General features: G+C 40.9%; 2 protein-coding genes across 3 annotated transcripts in view; one reads left to right on the top strand and one right to left on the bottom strand.

Annotated features, from left to right (window-relative positions):
- Window positions 1–8,481, bottom strand: part of MTREX (Mtr4 exosome RNA helicase) — a 91,206-nt gene extending 82,725 nt beyond the window's left edge. The window contains exons 1-5 of one of the 2 annotated variants that reach the window (XM_074952556.1): window positions 8,156–8,481; window positions 7,414–7,551; window positions 5,551–5,617; window positions 3,250–3,312; window positions 2,573–2,685 (exon numbers count right to left, since the gene is read on the bottom strand). In XM_074952556.1, the coding sequence (XP_074808657.1) occupies window positions 2,573–2,685; window positions 3,250–3,312; window positions 5,551–5,617; window positions 7,414–7,551; window positions 8,156–8,475 (701 nt within the window). In that variant the 5' untranslated portion in view covers window positions 8,476–8,481. The remainder of the gene's footprint in view (window positions 1–2,572; window positions 2,686–3,249; window positions 3,313–5,550; window positions 5,618–7,413; window positions 7,552–8,155) is intronic. The other variant, XM_074952555.1, reaches the window with a different exon arrangement.
- A 143-nt stretch (window positions 8,482–8,624) lies between these two features.
- The window catches only part of DHX29 (DExH-box helicase 29), a 37,049-nt gene continuing 22,125 nt past the window's right edge, over window positions 8,625–23,548 (top strand). Inside the window, exons 1-11 of the mRNA XM_074952554.1 lie at window positions 8,625–8,874; window positions 11,035–11,108; window positions 13,528–13,641; window positions 14,766–14,895; window positions 15,813–15,952; window positions 16,614–16,739; window positions 17,266–17,392; window positions 17,698–17,853; window positions 18,551–18,716; window positions 20,345–20,465; window positions 21,459–22,061. Coding sequence (XP_074808655.1) covers window positions 8,685–8,874; window positions 11,035–11,108; window positions 13,528–13,641; window positions 14,766–14,895; window positions 15,813–15,952; window positions 16,614–16,739; window positions 17,266–17,392; window positions 17,698–17,853; window positions 18,551–18,716; window positions 20,345–20,465; window positions 21,459–22,061 — 1,947 coding nt within the window. The 5' untranslated portion in view covers window positions 8,625–8,684. The remainder of the gene's footprint in view (window positions 8,875–11,034; window positions 11,109–13,527; window positions 13,642–14,765; window positions 14,896–15,812; window positions 15,953–16,613; window positions 16,740–17,265; window positions 17,393–17,697; window positions 17,854–18,550; window positions 18,717–20,344; window positions 20,466–21,458; window positions 22,062–23,548) is intronic.

Genomic DNA, 23,548 nt, shown 5'->3' with positions numbered 1-23,548 from the left:
TGTCCAGTCCTAGCTGCGCTCCAGCCATAGGAATTATGATACCTATGGACAGATTTCACGATGCATGACAGAAAGGGGCCATGACCAGGACACACTGCAGTGCAGGGTCAAAGTGAAGCAGCTGTGGAACGCCTACCACAAGGCACGGGAGGCAAACCACTGCTCTGGTGCTGCGCCCCCGAGCTGCTGGTTCTACAAAGAGCTGGACGCGATACTTGGTGGCGACCCCGCCTCCATTGCGAAGACCACTGTGGATACTTCAGTGGCTCACGTGCCAGTCGAGAGTGGACCGAGCCAGGAGAAGGAAATCTTGGACGAGGATGTGGAGGGGGACCCAGAGGCAGAGGACGACTTGCAGGTCAGAGATGCATGCAGCCAGGAGCTCTTTTCTACCCCGCAGGAGACTAGCCAGTCATAGCTGTCGGCTCATGGCGAAGCACAAACAAGAAAGGAAGCCCCTGGTAAGTGGATTTAATTTTGGGAATCACTGAAGCGAGATTTTGGGGGAGATCTGGAGGGTTGCAGAAAGCAGGCTTGTGTCCGTATGATGTGTGTATCACCACATGCCTTGTCTAAGCGGCGGAACAGACTGTTCATTGACTCTCTCACTTCACGTGAATCTGCCTCCGATCTCCAGGAAACTCTCATGGAGATACTGGTCAATCTGCTGCTGCAGGTTCTTTGGCAGAGCTGCTTTGTTTCTTGCCCCACTAATGGTAACTTTCCCACACCACTCTGCCATCCCTGGGGATAGGGGGACAGATGGACGGACCATTGCTGCACACAGGCAAGCCGCGTAAGGGCCAGAGCAGAAGCCACAGTCTTGGAGAAGACCCTCCCTTGATTCCCTGTTCACCCTCAGCAGCAAGAGATCTTCCATAATGAACAAAGCCTGCGGAAAACGTGGGGACAGGAATGATTATAGCCCCCACCCACAGTGCTGGCTCTCCCCAAGAGCCATGTGCCCAGTGAACAGTAGGGTCTGGGAACAATGATTTACCCTACTCCTGTGGCTACTCACCATTTTGGGGGTCTTGTGGCTCATGTGTGATTGCCTGGGGTCAGCCAGTAGATGTTTCCAGCAGTCATCCCGGGCGGGGATTTAGTGAAGAACAAACCCCGATTAACTTATTTCCCTGCCTTAAATAGGATTTGCATGAATCCTTTGTTTCCCAGTTTGATCCCCACCCCCTATTAGTAGAAAAATACTAGTAGTCCAAGATGAAGTTCAATACCAGGTGACATGATCACATGACCCTGTAGTGTCACAGCAACCTGAGTCAAAGACCATTTGAAGCATCCCAGGAAAATGGGAGATTAACATCTTCAAAGCCAGACTGATTGCATTTTGTCTGGTGAGCATTCCCCAGGTGCAAACGCTTTTGTAATTGATACATAGTCAATACTCCTAACTGTAGATACAAAAATGGTACATGCATACAAATAGGATAATCACATTCAGCAAATCATAACCTTTTCAATGATACCTCACATGACTTATCTTGCACAAAGAACGTTAGTTATGCCATATGCATATCATAACAATATTTCTATGAAGAATATGGGGTGTAGTGTCACAGTGACCTGAAATATTACAGAAGATATTATCAGAAAAAAATTGAGAGAAACCATTAAATGTGAACAAAGGCCAAGCTACTGTTTTATCTCAAGAGGTGCTCTCTCCAGTTAAGGGCAGAAGCCTCTTATTCCCAAATGAAAGCATAGGGGAAAATTTATAGAACTCCTTCCCATGCTCGTATACACATTCTATGGTTAAATAGTAGACATCAGCCTACAATGAAGTCAAACCATTACCTCTCAACAAAAAACAAAATAAAAATCAACTATTTGACTATGAATTACAGCCTAGCGAGAGAAAACATAACATGGCGATTTTCTAAAATCAGTCAACCTGTGGAACTTGTTGCCAGGGAATGTTATGCAGGCCAAAACTGTAACAGGATTCAAAAAAGAATTAGATAAGTTCATGTAGGATAGGTTCATCTATGACTATTAGCCAAGATGGTCAGGCATGCAACTCCATGGTCTGGGCGTCCCTAGCCTCTGACTGCCAGAAGCTGGGAGTGGACAACATGGGATGGATCACTCAATTATTGCCAGTTCTGTTCCCTCTGAAGCACCTGGCATTGACCACCGTGGGAAGACAGGATAGGATATTGAGCTAGACGAATCATTGGTCTGACCCAGTATGGCTGTTCTTATGTTCACTCTACATAAAAAACATCAACAGAAGCAGACTGTTTCAAAAATAAAAAATAAATTTAAAAAATCAACTCTAAAAGTGGAGAAATCCTCTACTACTGTCACTTGCTAAGCACAATGAAGAAAATAACTTTTGTTTTAAATTTTAACACACATCTGAGTGGTCAAAATATTTGTAAATCATTAAGTCACACTTTACTCCTGGCAACAGACTACTTTAGAAAGTGTGACTGATGCTACAGAACCTTTAAAAGTTTTCCTCTTGAGTCTGATACATAATTCAGCAGAACTAACAGGGGAAAACGCCACACTATTCACTCTTACAAAAATCTATCACAAAATTACTTACTCTGCACACACAGTTTTGCCAGCTGATGTATGAGCTGACACTAAAACAGACTGATTGTTATCCACACAAAGAATGGCTTCTCTTTGAAAAGCATCAAGAATGAATGGATATTCCTAAAAAGAAAAAAAAAAAGCATTTAAAAGCAACATACTTTATAGCTTAAATTTTGTTGTTTTCCAGACTGACCTAATGAGCAAATTTCAGCCTCGAGCAAAATTTATGACTAGTTACCATCTCATTCCACTTGAAAATAGTATTTTATAATAGTTTTTTTATTTAGATTTTGGATTAACTTACTCTGAGAGTTAAGTTTGCGAGTCTCAGCCAGATCCGTAACTGATGTAAAATGGCAAATCTAGGCCTTTATATGTTTAGATTTTGTATGGCGTCTATTACAAAAATAAAAGAACAACAAACCCACAGTTTATACCACTGGAGCCACTGAATGATGCTGCCAAATGGGTGATGGAAACCAAACCAGAGCAATCTCTCCATCTAGCTCTAACCAAAATTACATTAAAGACAAACATTAATCTACTCATTCAGTGCAGAGACCACTTTTTAAAGGTTTCCCTTTATTTCACTGCTGCTGATAGGGCCCATTTATCCCCATTTATCTACTTATAGCCTACAGGCTATAAATCTGTATTTTTTTTTCTTTTAAATCTATCACACACCTTTGAAGCTTTTCCAGTTCTTGGCTTCAGGGCTATGAAGTCTTCATTTGCAGGAAGTGCAACCTAACAAAAACAGAAAAAAAACACCAAGTTTTAGAATGCTTTGTGTTCAAGGTGATTCTTAATTACAATGCAGCCACTCTGACTCAAACTACTATTCAATTAGTACTATCAAGCTAAACAGAGTGGGTCAGGACTCAGGAGACAGACAAAACACAGGAATTTACTTTTGACTTTTCAACTTCTATAACACTGCTTCTTATGTTTTGACATGTCAAATGTTCCCTCTTCTTCAAACCCATCTTTTCAAGCAATCACTAATAAATTCCATTCCCTCCTTTTTCTGGTGTATTATCTACTGTTTTGTCTTGTCTTAGATTGTTAGCAATTCAGGATAAGGAATGTTGCAATATATGACTGTAAGCTACTGTTTACTACTCCTAGGGAAATTCTGCATCAAAAAATTTAAAATTCTGTACACAATATTTTAAAATTATGCATATTATTAGTCAAAGTAACACAATATAATCACAACCGTTTCAATTATTTTGGCAGTGTATTTCAAAATACCTGTCAGCAAGTATGTCTAACAATACAGACAACAAAAAAGATTCAGGAAATTTTTTGGATAAATAGATTCCTTACTGGGCATATTAATACAGAACTTGACGTATCTTTGTTGACAGTTATCTTCTGTTTCAGTGAAATTAAATATTTCATTTAAACAAAGTCATTATACAAAAGTATTGTAACGACCTGACCTAAGAGGGCGCTAGCATCTGTCATGCCTTGTCCAAGTTCAAGCTTCTGTGTGTCTTGTAAGGTTTTTGGGTCACACCACTGTAGTGGGAGGGGGGATTGGTGAGTTAGCGGTAGTTTAATTGTAAGATAGGAGGTGATTAGCATGGGGAAGAGAAACCCCCAGGTAGAGACCCCTTTCAAGCTCTCCAAAGTTACACACTCTTGGTAACAAATGTCCTGTCTTTGAGTAATAACTCAATTAAACTACTATACAGAAAAAAAAGTCCCAATAACTATTCAGCATTTCCTAAACACATGTCGAGGCAAGTGCGTGCATGCACATTTGTGTGGATTGGGTTGTGTGCATGGTTCTCCAGCCAACATCTCTTTGTCTCCGGAAGTAGTAGGCGTGCCCCTATGCCAGGCACAGACAGGAGTGTTGGGGAGGCAGGGGGCAGCAATAGCTGGGAGGGTCCAGGCTGGCAGGGACTAAAAGAGGAAGGGAGGCACCACTAAGATCAGATGTGTGCAGAGTGGTGCTCAGGATGAAGTGCTATTGTACAGTGTGAGAGAGACTGCTGCACCCATCGAGAGAGCCTGTGGTTCCAGCCTGTGTGTAAGCGGAGTTATAGGTCTAGAGAAACTCAGTTAGTAGGGCTAGAGAGACAGCTGTGAGTAGTGCTAATATAGGGGGTTAGACTGTGGGAGCACTGTTAACTCAGTTAGCAAGGGTTTATTGTTTTGGCACAGCACAGGTCAACAGAAGCTTAGAGTGCCGTAATTAGGCAAATAAAAAAAAAAAAAATAATAAAATAATAATAAAAAATAATAAAATTAGGGAAATAAAAAGCTCCCTGAGCCATGCATTGGAATTCTACATCTGTCCATTATTGAAACAAAAAATTAGAGAAACCCTGCAACGTCACAGTACATACAAAACAGCCTATTCACTGCTCAGATCCTTTTGCGCTCTCCAAAAATATACATTCTTGGTAACAAATGTCCTGTCTTTGAGTAATAAACTCATTTAAACTACAATACAGAAAAAAAAGTTCCAATAACTATTCAGCATTTCCTAAACACATGAAAGTTAAGTTACCAATACGTGGTAACCAATACCTTGCATTTCAGTTATAATCCTGGATTTTCATTTAAAAATTACATTACAGAAGACCAAACAGCAAAATATAAAGTAGAATGTCATTTTATATTGCTCAGCATTTTCACACATGTAAGTCATACATTTTTGCTAATCATTGTCCAGCATTTCAGTACAATCCAGTATTTTCATTTAAATTATAGCACAGAAAACAAAGAGCCTTCATATTTTTCTCACTTAGTGATTTCCTCCTGGCAGAAAGGATCAAATTGTACAGTGAAAAAATTCTCTTTGCATCTACAGAGTTTGAGACAGCATTTACACAATTCAAGGCCAGATTGGCAATATTTGGAATTTTTGGAGCTTCACTGAAAAGTTGTAACTCAAAAAGGTAAAAGACAAGACATTCATATAAAACAAAATTCTATACACCATAAAATAAATGCTTTTACGGTGCTCACCTCATGTGTACAACCTTCAACAGTCTCAACAGCTTGCACCTTTACTTTCGGCATCAGGTCTGCCAGACTAAATAAAGAAAAGTTAAGTAGCACTATCAAACTATACTGAAGGCATATTTCTACATCTCATTCTTACATCAGTAAATTAAACATTTAAAAAGATGACATTATGACAGAGGGAACTAGCATCAAAACTACTACAGGGTATCAAACCTGCTAACAAATATACTTTAACCACCATTTTTGGATTTGCAACACAATTTTTAAAATTAATTATATAAATCATAAAAATTGCCTTATTCTATCAATGCCACCTTCACAGCAGTCAGCATATGCTGAAAGCCTCTTAAGCCAAACAGTTTTCAAAACTGAACAAAGCAAAGTATAGGCATGGTGTGTATACTATTGTTTTCAGATCCCCCCTCACAAGACTCCCCTCTTGATTTCTGAAAGTGCCTGTACCTCAGAAATTAGACTGCTTCTCAGGCAGCAGCCTGAACTGAAACTGGCAAGCTCCTTTGCTGAGCAGACAGTCCCACTTATGACAACAAGGAGGGGACACCTCAACAATGTGACAGGCAATGTAGCCTAATAGAAAAGGCACAAGACTAAGAACAGAGAACTCCTACATTCTCCCAGCTCCAACATGAACTTTTTGCTCTTGGTCAAATCACAGGCTTTCTGCCTTAGTTTCCCATCTGTAAAATGCAGGATTTGTTATCTCCCTGTGATGCGGCAACATTTAATTAATTTTTGCAAAGAGTAAAAGTTCAAAAATTCCCCAAAATGCATGCAAAACCCTCCATTGACTTAGTCCACTGGAAAAAAATTAAAATGTACATAGACCATAGCACAGGGGTTCTCAAACTGGAGGTCAGGACCCCTCTGGGGGTCATGAGATTATTACATGGGGGGTTGCGAGCTGTCAGCCTCCACCCCAAACCCCGCTTTGCCTCCAGCATTTATAATGGTGTTAAATATATAAAAAGTGTTTTTAATGTATAAGGGGGGGTCGCACTCAGAGGCTTGCTGTGTGAAAGGGGTCACCAGTACAAAAATCTGAGAACCCCTGCCATAGCACAAGTGGCTAGGTGGTTCTTTCCCTGAAGCAACAGGCTGCAGGGACCAGAATCACCCCTCATATGTTATTATACATAAAATGTATTAGTAAAATTAGCATGCACCCCCCTTCTCTACGTTTCTGAGGCCAGCACTAAACATAGTGGTTTGATCACTGTGGGCAAGAATCCATTACAATTACAAATTCTAGTCTGTTTGGAAAGCTTTGACTAATTTTACCCCAGCAAGCACAAAGAAAATTCAGTCTTAAAAGACCTCTATCCACTTCTAGAGCCACCACAAGATCACAGGTCTACAGCACGCTTCATGACTAAACCCCAACCACTATCTTGTCTATATACTCCCACAGCTCTTTCCTCAGTACACCATTTTCCACTGACCATCAGTCAAAGACAATGGTTTGTTTCAGTAAGCTGACCAGCAGCTGCCTCCTTGTGCATCTCTCATTTTCCCATCCCTTTCTACAAAGCACAAGCCACAAGTTCATCACTTTTAAGGTGGCTTCAACCAATAACCTGTTGACCAAATTCCAATGGCAACACTTATTAGTAGCCATTCAAACCTCACCAGCCATTTTTGTTTGTTGCAGTCACCGCCTTTACAGCTCTTTAAGATCTCCAATATTGCAACTGCTCTTCCCTGAGAGTAGTTTGACTTAATAACTTCCCAAAGCTTTCTCATTCATTTAAATAATCCTGACTCTAGACCTTTAACTTGTGATATAATTCAGAGCACCTTCACAGCAAACACTCTGCCTATACCAGATAACAAACTAAGTCTTACTTAATATCTTCTGAAACATCCTCTATCTTGGATTTCTTTCCAAAAATGGCATAATCTGTGCTATCAACCTCTGCCTCTCTTTTGTTTTTTCCTGGGATGTTCGTAGAGCCTGCTGGAGATTTGCCATCTAAGCGTTTCCTGTAATGCAAACAAACATTAGATTTCAGATTTGCCTTTAAAATACCTCTAATGGGGGTGGGGGAAGGAGAATGGCTCTGCTATCTACGGTGGGGTATAGCTTGGGAACCCGTGTTTGTAGAAAATGTTGTTTCCAACCATAAAAAAAAAATCTCCCCAATGGCTTCTGGAAAATGCCAAACTCACCTCAGCCCCACGCTCTTGGTGGAGATCACAAACTGCCTGAGGTAGAGACCGTGTGCATGTACCGCACTGAGCGTGCTGGGGCCAAAATCCAACACGGATGTAAATCCCCACTAACCCCACAACGGCCACGGGCCGCCTCTGCCCCAAACGGACATAAACACGGCCTGTGGCCAACGCTCTCCAGTACCGCCTAAGCGGGAGCCGGGGGGGGGGTCGGGCTGCACCCGCCAACCCAGGGGTCCAACCCCACCGCTGTGGGGAAAGCAGCGCTGCATCCCGGGAGCCGGACTCTCCCTTCGGCCCCCGCCATGGTGACGAGCGCAACCCCGGCCCCAGCGCGTGCCAGGCGGCGCTGGATGGGGGGAAGGGGAGGGTTACACCGAGGGCAGAGCCACGGCCGCGCCGACTAGCCACTCACCCGGCCTTGCTGGCAGCCTCGGCCGCGGCCGCTTTGCCCTTCTTGGCCGCAGAGGCGACGGCGGAATCCTCCTCGAACACGCTGAACAGATCGTCTCCAAAGGCGTCCGCCATCGCTCCAGCCTGTCCCACAGCGCCCCGCGCGCACCACAGAGTTCCTCCCCCGGCCCTGCACTGCGCCGGAAGGGGAAGGCGCGCGCGGCACGAGCCGGCCTGCACCGGGGCGGAAATCCCGCAGGCGCCCTGCCCACGGCTGGAGATAGAAGAGATGTTCTCCCACAATACCGCGCTCTCCCAGACGCAGGCAATCCCACAATACATCGCGACGCCACCAGCATCCTGACGTGACCTTTGGCCGGAAGTGGCTGCAAAGACCATAGAGTCCGGATTTCCAGCAAGCGCGCGCGCGCGGGTGCCGGCCAATCAGAATATAGCTCCTAGCGCGGGGGGTGAGGCTCTGTGGTACCCGGATGTAAAAAGTCCAGCGCTGTGACTGCGGGGCTGGCTGGCCGCCTTGCCGTGCGGGCGCGATGGGCGGCAAGAACAAGAAGCACAAGGGGGGCGGCGCGGGGGCCGGGGCCGTTCACGCCGCTGTGTCCGCGGCCACCGCCGCTGCCAGGGCTAAAGCCGCTGCCGAGTCCGGAGCCGCAGGGGAGGCTGCAGGCAAGAGGCCCGCCGTGAGGCCGGCCCTGGTATCCAAGGAGCCCCGCGTCAAGCAAGGTAGCGCCGGCGAGAGACCCTCTCTTCCCACCTGCTTGCCCGCCACACGCGGCCGGCCAGCGCCGCTCGCCTGCCCCCTCCGCGCGCTGTTCCCGGCCCCAGAGGCCGCTGCGCTCAGGGGAGGCTCCGGCGCGGGTCCGCAGCTGCAGCGGCCGGGGACTGGTCTGGCCCCTGCGGCGCTGCCCGTCCCGCACTTTCCCTTACACTTACAAATTCTAGTCTGTTTGGAACGCTTTGACTAATTTTACCCCAGCAAGCACAAAGAAAATTCAGTCTTAAAAGACCTCTATCCACTTCTAGAGCCATCACAGGTCTACAGCACTCTTCATGAGCGAACCTATCCACTATCTTGTCTATATACTCCCACAGCTCTTTCCTCAGTACGCCATTTCCCACTGACCATCAGTCAAAGACAATGGTTTGTTTCAGTAAGCTGACCAGCAGCTGCCTCCTTCCCCTGCGCTAAACCGCCCTTCAGCCGCGGAGACGGGCGCGGTCACCCTCCGGCCAAGGGCACGGCGGTGCAGTCGGGACACGCGGTAGGACGGGTTTAGTCAGGCGCTGATGCTGGGAACTCGCTGGGCACTGAGAGCTGGCCTGGGCTCCTGCTGTTTTTATGACTCGTTGCAGTACGGGCAGCCCTAAGGCCTCCGAAGTCATGAGCTGGACCCACACGGATCATGTGATTGACTGAAAAATCAGGATACTTTAAATAAAAAATAAATGATGAAGATGGGAGTTGCCTTTACAATTCAGATTTCCACTCGCAACCAGGAGGGCTCAACACTGTTGTTAAATGAAAGTTGAGATTGAGTTATAATCAAAGGAGCTGGAGCTTTAGGAAGAGCAAGAGCCTCCCATACCATATTCATTGCCAAGTATCAGGGGGTAGCCGTGTTAGTCTGTATCCACAAAACCAACAAGGAGTCTGGTGGCACCTTAAAGACTAACAGATTTATATGGGCATAAGCTTTCATGGGTAAAACACCACTTCTTCAGATGCATATGAATTGCCAACACTGTGATTACCAGTAATGGGCGTTCTGCAATGAGCATCACAGTCAGTGATACCTCTGCAGCCCCTTTGTCTTCTGCGGCATTACACAAGTGTTGCTGTGGGCAGAATTTGGTACTGAAGTAAACATTTCTGATAAAACATGAGAGAATAGTATCCAGCTCACTTGCCACCAACTGTGCTTGCTTTCCAGGGCTCATAGGAGTAAAAAGCAGTAAAAACATATTTTATTCAGTAAAATCTGCAGATCTGTTGAGCTGGATAGTTATAGGGCTTCTAATGCACCTTCCAGTTAAAAATATAAACGATATCTTTTGTTTTTTTTCCAAGCCACTGGGAGGTTAATTTTTTTAAGAGCTTTCTGTGAATAGGAGTATTGTATGTCTTTTTATACATATGAAGAATATGATAGAAAACTAAGCCAACGAGTTGGACATTTAGTTCCGTGTATGGTATGGTATTGCCACGCCTCTGTGCTGCTGCTGGCAGGGCGCTGCCTTCAGAGCTGGGTGCTCGGCCAACAGCTATCAGTCTTCAGCTGCCCAGCTCTGAAGGCGGCCCAGCTCAGAAGTAAGGGTGGCAGTACTGTGACCCCCCCCGCAACTCCCTTTTGGGTCAGGACCCCCAATTTGAGAAACGCTGGTCTCCCCTGTGATATCTGTATAGTATAGGTTAAAAGTACACAAAAGACCAGATTCTTCGGGTGGGGTGGGGGGAGACCAGATTTCGCGGTCCGTGACGAGTTTTTAATGCCATGAATTTGGTATGGCCCTGTCTATATGTAAAGTCAACTCTGGAATAGGGAGGTGAACAGAGAGTATAATCCAGAAGATTATAATACTAGAAAATTTTGCCAGAATTCATGTGTGTCTACCAAACCCTATGGAATCCCCGTCAAACCATATGCCACAAGATGCTTAAAAATTTCAGTTGCAATAAATCCTCTACCTGAAAAATGTATTAATTCACAAGCAACTCCTGAAATAAAGTAGTTACTTAAGGGTTGGATATGTCCATCTATTTATCAAAAAATGTTATATGCCTTCTCCTACACTATAGGCAGGCCATGTGTTTCTGCTTTAGATGTTTAAATTGTATTCCAATCTGCTTTGCTCGTTTAAGTAATATTTCTTTGGAATTTGCAGGTCCAAAAACCTACAGTTTTGGTTCCACACCTGATTCTAGTGCTGCTGCAAATCTGGATAAATCTATCCTTAAAGTGAGTATGTCTTTCAAGAAAAAAACAGCTTCATTCTTCCTAGTACAGTAACGCCTCACTTAAAGTCATCCCAGTTAACTTTCGTTGCTGATCAATTAGGGAACATGCTCATTTAAAGTTGTGCAATGCTCCCTTATAACGTTGTTTGGCAGTCGCCTGCTTTGTCCACTGCTTGCAGAAAGAGCAGCCAGTTGCAGCTAGCTGGTGGGGGCTTGGAATCAGGGTGGACCAGCCCTGCTATCAGCTTCCCGCTCCTCTAAGTTCCCTCTGAGGCAGCAGCCCAGAGGGCTATCAGTTGCCGGCGGTTCAGCTGTCCCTCCCCCCACTGCCATGTGCTGCTTCTGCCCTCTGCCTTGGAGCTGCTCCGGGAGACTCCTGCTTGCTGTGGGGGGGCTAATGTCAGGGTGTCCCCCTCCCCCCTGCTCCTGCCCCTTGCTTACCCAATTTCCATAGAGCAGGGAGGGGGACACTACAGAACTCAGGATGGAGGGAGCGGGCTGGCTGCAGGGGCTGTCTCAACTTGCTGATCTCCTTAAAAAGGCAGTGTACTTAGAGTGGAGTCAGCATACTTAAAGGGGCAATGCTCATCTCTCACATACACACAGGGTGTGTGTCTGTGTCTCTGTCTGCCATGCTGTTTCCCCTCCCTCCATTTGTGCTGTAGAGTGTGAGGCTACATTAACAACAATGTGTTAACTCTTGAGGGCTCAGCTGTTCTAGTTCATCATTTAGCAGTAAGGCATTCCCTGGGAAATATCCCACCCTCTGACTTTACCACCTCAACCAAGTTTCACAATCATCATTGCTCGGTGTGTGTATATATATATATATGGGGGAGAGAGAGAGAGAGAGAGAGCGTCTGTCTGTCTTAGTGTGTCTTTTGTCTGATGAAAAAAATGTCCCTGGAACCTAACATTAATTCTTATGGGGAAATTTGATTTGCTTAACATCGTTTCACTTAAAGTCGCTTTTTTCAGGAACATAACTACAGCGTTAAGCGAGGATTTACTGTACCTAATTCTAACAGGAAAAAAAATTTTTCTTGTTTTTTAGTCTGTAGCACATGAAAGCGTACTGGACTCTAGACATCTGCAGACATACTTTTTGTTGAGTTTTATGTGAAGGGTGGAGCAGCTTCAAGAAAACAGTCAAGACATATTAGTATTTTCATAATGAGGAAACTTTGTCTAATTTGAATTCTGTGAACTTTAAAATATTTGATCTCTGAAATTTAACTTTGATGTATTGTAAAAATATATTGCATGCCAAAAAGCTGTGCAAAACCAGTTTCTTTTGATGGTGGGTTTTTTATAGGATTTTAGTCTCTTATTGACATAAAGTTTGTGATCATAACAGGATTTTGTTGCCTATGTAAGATCTAATCCTTTACATAAGCAGCTTCAGTAAGATTGACGTGGGGATTAAGGGCAAGCAGGATTTGGTCGATAGTCTACAAACGACAGGTATTCAAAGGATGTTGAAAATAGCCAAATATTGCGGCCTGATCAAGTCACTTGTTTTTGACAGTGTTTTTTTTCAAATTAATATTGTCATATGTCAAAGATCGTGTCACAACTTGTCTCTATACAAAATTAATATAATATGACTTTAGTGATCTAGTTGGTACAGGACATTATTTCTTTTGGAAAGCCATGTTCTTGTTAGCTGAAACTGCTTCTGCTATTTTTTTGGAGTGAGAGTATAGTTTGTTTTCTACATCCTTTCAATTCTTTGAGTCTGCAGAGACCGCTAGCAAGAGTGCAAAGCAGGAACTGAACTCAGTCCATTTGCTTATTTCACAGAGCAAGTCACAAAGTAGTTACCTGCAATATTCAGTTGCTGACTACCTGCTGTTTTGGATCTTAATATGTGTGTTTTGGTTTAAACTAAAACCAAAACTTTAAATTTAAGCTGGAGGCCCAGGTCTCACTTAATGGTTTCAGTGGTGCTCAAGCAGATCTGTATATTTATCTTGGTTAAACCTCTCTAAGAGCTACTGTATGTTTAGATAGCTGACAGTTTAAGTCCTAGTTCTTTGTCTTTGGGTTTGTTTATTTGTTTTTCATCTGGTCAAAAAGATTTATTTGGCTCCCACTCATGTGAAGAAATTGTATTTCCCTAAAAGCAAAATAGGCCCCCTCTTTAATAAAGAAACCTGAATGTGGAGAAAGCTAAGAGAACATAACTTTAATAAATAAAAAAAACAGAGAGAACATTCACTCTTCTGCTAGTATTTTGACCAACAATACACATAAGAGAGGTTTCCAAAAGTAGGCGAGAATTGGAAAGATAAAGGGTTTTGCGGGTAAGGAGTCTTCTACCTTCCTATCTTGTCTGTCTCTGATGTTGTTGTAGTGTATCTTAGTTTATATTTGTAAGATATTATTTAATTTGTAATGACTAGTATCTGTCTCCACAGGTAGTGATTAACAGTAACTTGGAAAAAAGGATTATTGGAGTCATCAATGAGCACAAAAAGCAAAGTGATGACAAGGGAATGATTTCTAGAAGACTTACTGCCAAAAAATTACAGGTGTAGTACAAATTTTTTTTTTTTTTTTTTTTAAATCTAGATCAACATTTATTCAGTGATCGTAAATAGGTTACTTTTCTGTCACTTTTTACTTTAGTATTTGGTGTAAGCCAAGTTTTCTCATTTTACAATACAACATAATTTTGTTAAACTCTTTAAAATCTCAGATATCAAATGTAATTGGCCAGTTGAATGTCCTTGCCAGTGTAAGTCAATAGTTGAAGATGCTTGGGTGTGAGGTGAAATAAGTAATAATTTGAGTGGAACATAAGAGGGTTTGAAAACTCCAGTGGTGAATGGGAAGCTCTTCTTGGCAAGTATGACTGTAGACCACCTATTTTTTCAGTATTTAAGATTTCATTTTAAGAAGTTCTACTTCTTATGGTGACAAAGAACCTTCTAAAGTTAAATAGCTGCAGTGTTTTCCTGAGCATGCATATGGCTCTAGTCAAATCCCTATGGGGAGTCATAAAACTGTCAAGTAATGTCAGTTTCATGCTTGGGAATGCAGTTAGCACATTTAAGCTTACTCTGGAGAAGAGGACTGGTATGGAGGCTGAGGGGAGGGGCAGATTACCAGAGACTGTTACTCCACAGCAGCCAGGAGACTGGAGAAAGAATAGAGTAGTTGTTTCCTCCCCCTCATGCTAACCAAGAAGCCCTGATGTGAGAGTGAAGAAACACAAACTCCTGTTCCCATCTAGCAGGCTGATGGAAGGGATGCTCCACTCCAATCAGATACCCAATAACAAAAAGCTGGAATCCCCATGCAGGATCTAGGGACAGAATTTTCCCCTTTCCAAAAGCTGGGGGTGGCCTGGAGCTATGCTCATCACAACACTGTCTTTGGATCATTGATGGAGATTTCCACCCTTGTCTTTCTGGTTGGTTAGGTGTGTGAATTATTTTTTTTATTTTAAATGGGATTTAACAATAATCTTAAATAGTGAATTTTGTTTATTCTTTAGTATGCTTTCTGATGCCTGTACCTTTGCAGTTTGCATCTTTTTAATACCAAATTTCTTCTCTTTTCAGCATTTTACAAACTTTTTTCTAAATTGGCGTTATTTCTACAATTTAAATCAATGTCCTTCTTAAAACGTACTAATTATCTTTATTTGTAGGATGTATATATGGCTTTGCAAGGATTTTCTTTTAAGACCGAGGACATTGAGGAAGCTATGAAAAATACAATTTTGTATGGTGGTGATCTTCACTCTGCACTTGACTGGCTTTGTCTAAACCTTTCTGATGGTAAGCATCATGCCTGAGAAGTGACTTTTAGGTGCCACAGTTTTTTTGAATCGTTTGTAACTGATTTCTATTGAGTGAGTTTTGTCTTGCTTTTAGTGACTATGACAGTGTATGGTACTATTTATTCTTAAGAGCAGGGATTTCCCTTTTTCCATTTTCTTTCACTAGCAATACCATTAGGTATACTCTAGAAAAACAGTTTCCATAAAAATATGGTATAGAAAAAGACAAGGTGGGTGAGGTAATATCTTTTATTGGACCGACATCTGCTGGTGAAAGAGAAGTTGGTCCAGTAAAAGATATTACCTCATGTGTCTCGTATCCTGGAACCAACAAGGCTATGACAACACTGCAGATAGCATGGAAGTATGTTCCTATTGTAGATTGAAGAAGCACTCTGCAGCAGAGAAATCTTAGCACCACAGTGTCCCTCAGAAGACTCAAAAGAAATTCATTAAATCATAAATACAGATAGAAAATCCCCAAGAGGGCCCTGTATTCTACAGTTGCCTTTAAAGATGTGAATTATAGGTGGTTTGTTTTAATTTGACCCTATTGTACAAGAGCAATAGCAATCACTGTGGTGTGGGAGTGCAGTATAGTAGTAACAGTTTATTTCAGTAGGATTAGTAGTAATTAGAACCAGGTGCTCCAGAGTTGCTACTTTTTCTAGCTGTGCTTTGGACTTTCTGCCTAACTTTGGGCAAGTCATTTAATCTCTCTCTTTACCTCCATTTATGCATCTACAAAATAGGTATAATAAGCAGAAATCAGTATCTGCTCAGGTGAATATTAAGATCTGGGTTTGATTCAGTCCTACATGATGTTTATTTCTTATTTTTAGTTTGCACCCAGTGCCATTGAAAGTATCTTCAGTTATTTTTTTCTGTTACTTGGAATTGCATTTTATTTTAAAGATGCATTACCTGAAGGATTCAGTCAGCAGTTTGAAGAAGAGCAACACAAACCTAGAGCAAAATTTCGTTCTCCTGTGCCACGGAGTGAAACTCCTCCGTTACCAAACAACAAAAAGAAGGAAGATGGCCCTGAAATAAAGGTAATTTGAGGAATTATGAGAAGGAGTTTTCAATGGTTAAACTCCCACTGACTTTAGTAGGAGCAGAGTTATGTCAACATAGAAGATTATCAAAAATCCTATCCTATGTGTTCAGTAATTTAAAGTACATAGAAGGATTTCTAGTCTCTAGAGTGGAGTGGTTATAAAGATGTAACATGAAGTTCAAAAAATGAAAGGTTTATGAAGTTTTGGTGGTAACGTTTGACTTGCTAGAAAAAATACAAAGTCCCAGTACAGTTAAATCTCCTACTCTCCAGTCCCCACAACCCATTAATTCTATTTACCACTGCTGTATTCTATAGAACAACACATACGCTGGACATAATTTTTATTGATTTGTGCTTATGTAAGTTTGCCTCTGTGGTTTAGGAGTCCAGTACCACAAGTTATTAAATCTTAATCAAGATTCCCCACATAACCCCCTCTCCCTCTGTTCCCTGTTCCCCCATAGTAGTTGTAAAACATTTATGCTACCATCAAAAAGGCATATATATAAATTGTGTGATGTTTTGCAAGATCCAAGAAGCATCTTCATTTTTTTAATTGTTTTGAATTTCTCAAATATTGACCAGAACAGCGATTAAATCTTTTTAGTTTCCTTTACAATTATCTTTTTAATCGTGGCTGTTCTTTCTAATAGAGAGGTACTGGGAAAGACAAAGAGATGAGTATGAAGGAATGGATTCTACAGTATGCTGAGCAACAGAGTGATGATGAGAAAAGCGAGTCTGTGAAAAAATCAGAAGATGAGGAAAAGTTTGACCCTGTAAGACGGAGAGCAATTTGTATAGGGAGTCTTTCTTTCAAATGGCAGTTTTCATGTGGTATTTATCTGTAAACTCTGGCTCTATTGTATGTGTGTATTTGTTGAAAATCAAGGGCTGAATAACTGATTTAATTGTTGTCTTAGTTTTTGTAGATTTGACAGCATTGCAGGCAGAAGGAGGAGGGTTTAAAAAAAACCTTCTAGAAGTAATGCTTCCTAAGTCATTCTTCCTTTTGTTTTTGTGTTGAATGCAAAACTTTCGGTGCATAGTGCTAGAAAGGAAAATGCAGTCCCTTGAGAGACTTAAACAAGTGGGATAACTGTTGTTTTCCATTCCCACACTTAGCCTTTTATTTTTATTCATGAAATTAGAATTGTTCATTCTCTCGCAAAAGGATTTATTTCATATAAATATTGTGTTGGTGTGGACAGGGGGGTTGGGAGGGAATATGCTTTGTTATGTAGTTTGTAATTAATTTCACTTGCAAAATATCTAGGACGTAACTAATGATCTTGTTTGGAACAGAATGAAAGATACTTGCATTTGGCTACAAAGCTTTTGGAAGCAAAGGAACAGGCAAGTTCCTCCAAGCAAGATAAAGACAAGCAAAGCCAGAAGGTGGCACAAGAAAAAATAAGAAGAATTCAGCATGGTATGGACATTCAAATTATCTGTACCTTTTAATAAACTTACATTTTTAATTATTCAGTCACATTTTTGCTGGTAAATCTATCAACTATTAGGAAAAATCTCCTTAAGATGATACCTTAAGTACCTTTTAACTGGTTTCACATCATTGCATGAATTGCAGACCTTCATGAATTTTTTTGGTGTGACCCAAGATATCAAAAAATAACTGATTTTACTGGGTGCATTTCTGGCTGTCCAACCTGTCACATTTTTCAAAGGGTCAGTGATAAGCACGTAAAGGAAACAGGTACTGTTGTTTCTTTGCAGAAATGGCAGCACTAGAAGAACATCCTGTGTTTAATCCAGCTATAAAAATTTCAAACCAACAACAAAATGAAAAGAAAAAATCTCCTTTGCCTCCTGAAGCTAATTTGAACCTGAACTTGCTTGAAAAATCTGGAGCTGCTGCAGAGGAAGAGAAGGGTATGATTGAAATTCAAAACAATACAAACTTCGTTTACTGTACTCCAATTAACTAAAGATTTGTAATGGCCCCTGGATTGTGCATTCTTCTGTATGGTCTGGGACACCAAACCCCGGATTACAGTGAAGATAGGATGAGCCAATTTTAACTTCCCAGTTGGCTTTAAAAGCAATATATTAATTGTAGCATAGCAGCTTTAAAGGTTTTTTTTGTTTGTTTTTGTTTTGCCACTAATTGTCACTTACGAGTCAGATCATGATTTGAATACATCTTTCTGTAGATGGAAAGCTAATGTGCTGTTTCACTGCGTCACCCAGTTAGACGTTAATTTTCTTCAACAAAGATCTGTAATGGTTGAAACCTTTGGCTATTGTTTAAATATAGCAACAAGAATGAGTGATATCCTATACTGGTCCTGAACCACCAAGATCAAATCTAGTATTCTTTTTAAGAATTCTAGCAGTGTGCCAGATTTTCTGTAATTAAGATTAAGTATAGATGTTGCCATACTGAACCAGTATTCTCTGTCTGATAGTGGCTAGTATCAGTCCTTACTAAATATAAATATAAAAAAATTTTACTTTCTACTAAAAATGCCTAGGTCAAGAGGAAAATTACTTTGGGTTCATTCAAGAATTAAAGTTTGGAGCCTCCATGTGAACATCTAAAATGTAAATTTTGTTTTTACCATTTCAGTGAAAAAGAGGGAGCCTCGAGATATAAGGAATTTTGACTACACTGCTCGAAGTTGGACTGGTAAATCTCCTAAACAGTTTTTGATCGATTGGTGCAGGAAAAATTTCCCCAAGAGTCCAAATCCTTCTTTTGAAAAAGTTCCGGTGGGTAGATATTGGAAATGTAGGTATGTACTTCTAGTAAAGCTGAATTTTCTACTGATTCATTTAACCATCTAAATGCTAGCTGCTTACATTTAATTGAATGACTCTAAACATACATATTTAGAATTTTCTTTTTTGGGAATTTTTTTGACTTACTCAATTTAATGAATTTTACACAAATTTGTAAAATCGGTGTCCCTGAATATGCATTTTTACTGAAAAAAGTGTTGGTTGAAAAATTTTACCCAGCTCTACATATGGTTAGCTTTCAGACAATATTTTGCAATAATGCACACATTATCTAAGTACAGTAACTCCTCACTTAGTCGTCCCCGTTAACTTTGTTACATTGCTGATCAATTAGGGAACATGCTCGTTTAAAGTTGCACAATGCTCCCTTATAACGTTGTTCAGCAGCTGCCTGCTTTGTCCACTGCTTGCAGAAAGAGCAGCCTGTTGGAACTAGCTGTTAGGGGCTTGGAACCAGGGTGGACCGGCAGCCCCCCATCAGCTCCCCGCTTCCCTAAGTTCCCTGTGTGGCAGCCACCCAACAGGCTGTCAATTGCCAGGCAGTTCAGCTGTCCTTCCCTCCCCGCCCCCCTACTGCCATGTGCTGCTCCTGCCCTCTCCCTGGGAGCTGCTCCCAAGAGCCTCCTGCTTGCTGTGCAAGGGGCGGGGGGATAGGGGTGCTAATGTCAGGGATTCCCCCTTCCTCCCCCCCCTGTTCCTTTACCCCATCAGGCCATCTCCTCAGTGGGGACATGACAAGGCTCAGGATGGAGGGAGCTTGCTGGCAGCAGCTGCTGTCTCAACTTGCTGATCTACTTAAAAAGGCAGTGTACTTAGATTGGTGTCAGCACACTTAAAGGGGCAATGCTTGTCTCTCTCTCACGCACATGGTGTGTATCTGTGTCTCTGTCTGCCATGCTGTCTCCCCTCCCTCCATTCCTGCTACCTTCCAGAGTGAGGCTACATTAACAACAATGTGTTAACCCTTGAGGGCTCAGCCGAGTGATAGTTCATCATTTAGCAGTAAGGCATTCCCTGGGAAATATCCCACTCTCTTCTACCCTCTGACTTCACCACCTCAACCAAGCTTCTCAATCATCATTGCTGTGTACAGTATTAAATTCTTTAAAACTTATAGTGGGGAGGGGGGGTAGTCGGTTTTTTGTCTGGCGAAAAAAATGTCCCTGGAACCTAACCCCTCCTATTTACGTTAATTCTTATGGGGAAATTGGGTTCGCTTAACATCATTTCGCTTAAAGTAGCATTTTTCAGGAACATAACTACAAGGTTAAGCAAGGAGTTACTGTAAATGTTTGTTTCCACAAGTAGGTCACTTTAAGTTTTATCAAAGGTCTACTTGGTTTTGCTTTTTCAAAAAACAAACAACCCTACAGGTCACTGAAATCTACTCTAGAGATCAGTTCCATAAAACTGTTACTACACTTTTCTTTGTTTTATGTTGAACCCTTAACCATTAATGATTTTATTTGTGTAATGTTCTTTGTCTGATAACCTTCACTTTCCACTTATTTGAATGTTACATATAAAACAAAAATTGTAGGTTTAGTGCTGCACCTGACTAGTAAATAGAAATGTCTGTCTGAAACATGATTTTATAGAACTGGTTTTTCTATCTTTGAAGGGTTAGGGTTACCAAGTCAGTTGATGTAATGGCAGTGTGTCCTACAATTGTGACAGAGGATAGTATGCAAGCTCAGCATCTGGCTGCTACATTGGCTCTCTATCATTTAGTAAAAGGACAGGTAAGATTTTCACTACACTAGATGCTTAGGATGGAATGTATTTTCACATTAAGATATTATTTTCTGACATGATATCCACATTCATCTTTTAAAAATCTGAATCAGTAAAGATTTTCCAAGCTCGAATTCTCCCTGTAAATTACACGTTCACTTGTCCTTACTGAAGGTACCAAACATAATCATGTGAGGCCGTAACGTGTGGCAAGATTTCATGGTGTGTAATAGTTAAATATTGTAAAAAGTTAAAAACATTTTCTACCAGTTGCAGTACCCACAGGTAGAAACAGATGCTCAACATGGTTACAAATATATGAACTTTCAACTTCCCCCCCTCTTTACTTGTTGGACTTGCTCATTTAAAAAGAATTAGTGAGCTCTGGTATTTAAGTTGTTCTTTGGAATAGTTTTTGATAATGTGAGAAATTATCTTTTGTCTACTGTTCAGCAGTATAGTTGTCGAATAAGTAAAACAGCAATACTTCTGCATCAGAGTATAGAAGACTTAATATTTTCATTTAATCAAACAGTCAATTGACGTACAATCCTTGTGACAGTGTAAAAGCAAAAAGCCTTTAAACATTTCTATTGTACATTTTTTAATATCATCTGTTCAAATAACTGATACTCCTTAAGTTTCATATATACTTTTTCCTTGTTTTTATTTTTTTATATATCTTTATCCTAAATGTAGGATTTGGGAAAATTAATAATTCCTTAGCTGCAATCAAATACTAGCAACATATTTAAGGGAAGATTTGAGGTCTCAAATAAAAATGTTGTCATAGAAAGTACCCAAACAGACTCTGAAGATAAGTGATTAAAATCTGCATCTATAGAGAGGAAGTTTTTAAGTATTTGGATCAGTGGTATAGTCTTTCATTTCTTAAAGATTTTTTTAAGGTAACTTCTAGAATTTTTAAATTGATTTGTAGGTGAAATATCAGTAAAACTACAGAATAATACATATTGTCACTTTTTCTGTTTTCTCTAAAGTCGGTCCATCAGTTGCTGCCTCCCCCATATCGAGATGTTTGGTTAGAATGGAGTGAAACTGAAAAGAAAAAGGAAGAAGAAAGCAAGTTAGAAACTAACAAACCTCGTGATAATTTTATTTCTAAGTTATTAAACAAACTCAAACAGCAGCAGCAACAGCAGCAATCTGAAAATAAACCCCAAGTATCAGAAGATCCTGAGGACTCCTGGGAAAACTTAGTTTCCGAAGAGGACTTCAGCAGACTCTCTCTTGAAACCACAAGCACAGATGATTTGGAACCTGTGAGGATCCTGTTTAAAAAATTTCAAAGTTCCTGCAGATACCAGAGACTTTTAAAGGAGAGACAACAGTTACCTGTGTTTAAACACAGACATTCAATCATAGAAACTCTTAAAAAGCATAGAGTAGTTGTTGTGGCTGGAGAAACAGGCAGTGGCAAAAGTACCCAAGTGCCCCATTTCTTGTTGGAGGATTTGCTGCTAAATGTGGGGGGATCAAGTAAATGTAATATTGTCTGCACACAACCCCGAAGGATCTCAGCAGTGAGTCTGGCTACCAGAGTTTGTGAAGAAATGGGCTGTGAAACTGGACCTGGAGGAAGAGTAAGCTACTACTTGATTCCTAGCTAACAGCTTAGACCAACTGGTTTTATAGGAAATTTATTTTTCTGTACATAGTGGAAGCCACATAACGATGTTTAGCATGATTTTATTTAAAGACCTCTTTCCTTTTCCTTAAAATGCATTTTCCTTTGCTTTTTGTTAAACACTGGATTACTATCTAATAGGGCTGTCAAGCAATGAAAAAAATTAATTGCGATTAATCACGCTGTTCAACAATAATAGAAGACCATTTATTTAAATATTTTTGGATGTTTTCTACATTTTCAAATATATTGATTTCAATTATAACAATACAAAGTGTACAATGCTCATTTTATATTTTTTATTACAAATATTTGCACTGTAAAAAACAAAAGAAATAATATTTTTCAATTCACTTAATATAAGTACTGTAGTACAATTCACTTAATATAAGTACTGTAGTACATGGAAGTTGAACTTACAAATGTAGAATTATGTACAAAAAAATAACTGCAGTCAAAAATAAAACAATCAGTCCGTTTCTTGTTCAGCCAATTGCTCAGATAAACAAGTTTGTTTACATTTTCAGGAGATACTGCTGCTCACTTCTTGTTCACAATGTCACATGAAAGTGAGAACAGGTGTTTTCATGGCACTGTTGTAGCCGGCATCGCAAGATATTTACATGCCAGATGCGCTAAAGATTCATATGTCCCTTCATGCTTCAGCCACCATTCCAGAGGACATGCGTCTATGCTGATGATGGTTTCTGCTCGATGATAATGTAAAGCAGTGCGGACTGACGCATGTTCAGTTTCACCATCTGAATCAGATGCCACCAGCAGCAGGTTGATTTTCTTTTTTGGTGGTTCGGGTTCTATAGTTTCCTCATTGGAGTGTTGCTCTTTTAAGACTTCTGAAAGCATGTTCCACACCTCATCCCTCTCAGATTTTGGAAGGGACTTCAAATTCTTAAACCTTGGATATTGTGCTGTAGCTATCTTTAGAAATCTCAGGTTGGTAACCTTCTTTGCATTTTGTCAAATCTGCAGTGAAAGTATACTTAAAAAGATAGTAGTCGTCATCCGAGACTACTATAACATGAAGTATATGGAAAAATGCGGGTAAAATAGAGCCGGAGACGTACAATTCTCCCCCAAGGAGTTGAGTCACAAATTTAATTAATACGTTATTTTTTTAACGAGCATCATCAGCATGGAAACATGCCCTCTGGAATGGTGGCCAAAGCATGAAGGGGCATACGAATGTTTAGCATATCTGGCCCATAAATACATTGCAATGCCGGTTACAAAAGTGCCATGCAAACGCCTGTTCTCACTTTCTGGTGACACTGTAAATAGGAAGTGGACAGCATTATCTCCTGTAAATGTAAACAAACTTCTTTGTCTTAGTGATCGGCTGAACGAGAAGTAGGACTGAGTGGACTTGTAGCTCTGAAGTTTTCCATTGTTTTGTTTTTGAGTGCAGTTATGTAACAAAAAAAC

This window comes from Natator depressus, chromosome 5, assembly GCF_965152275.1.
Source record: "Natator depressus isolate rNatDep1 chromosome 5, rNatDep2.hap1, whole genome shotgun sequence".
Classification (NCBI taxonomy): domain Eukaryota; kingdom Metazoa; phylum Chordata; order Testudines; family Cheloniidae; genus Natator; species Natator depressus.
Note: the sequence above shows the minus strand (reverse complement) of the source record. Positions and strands in the feature narration are given on the sequence as shown.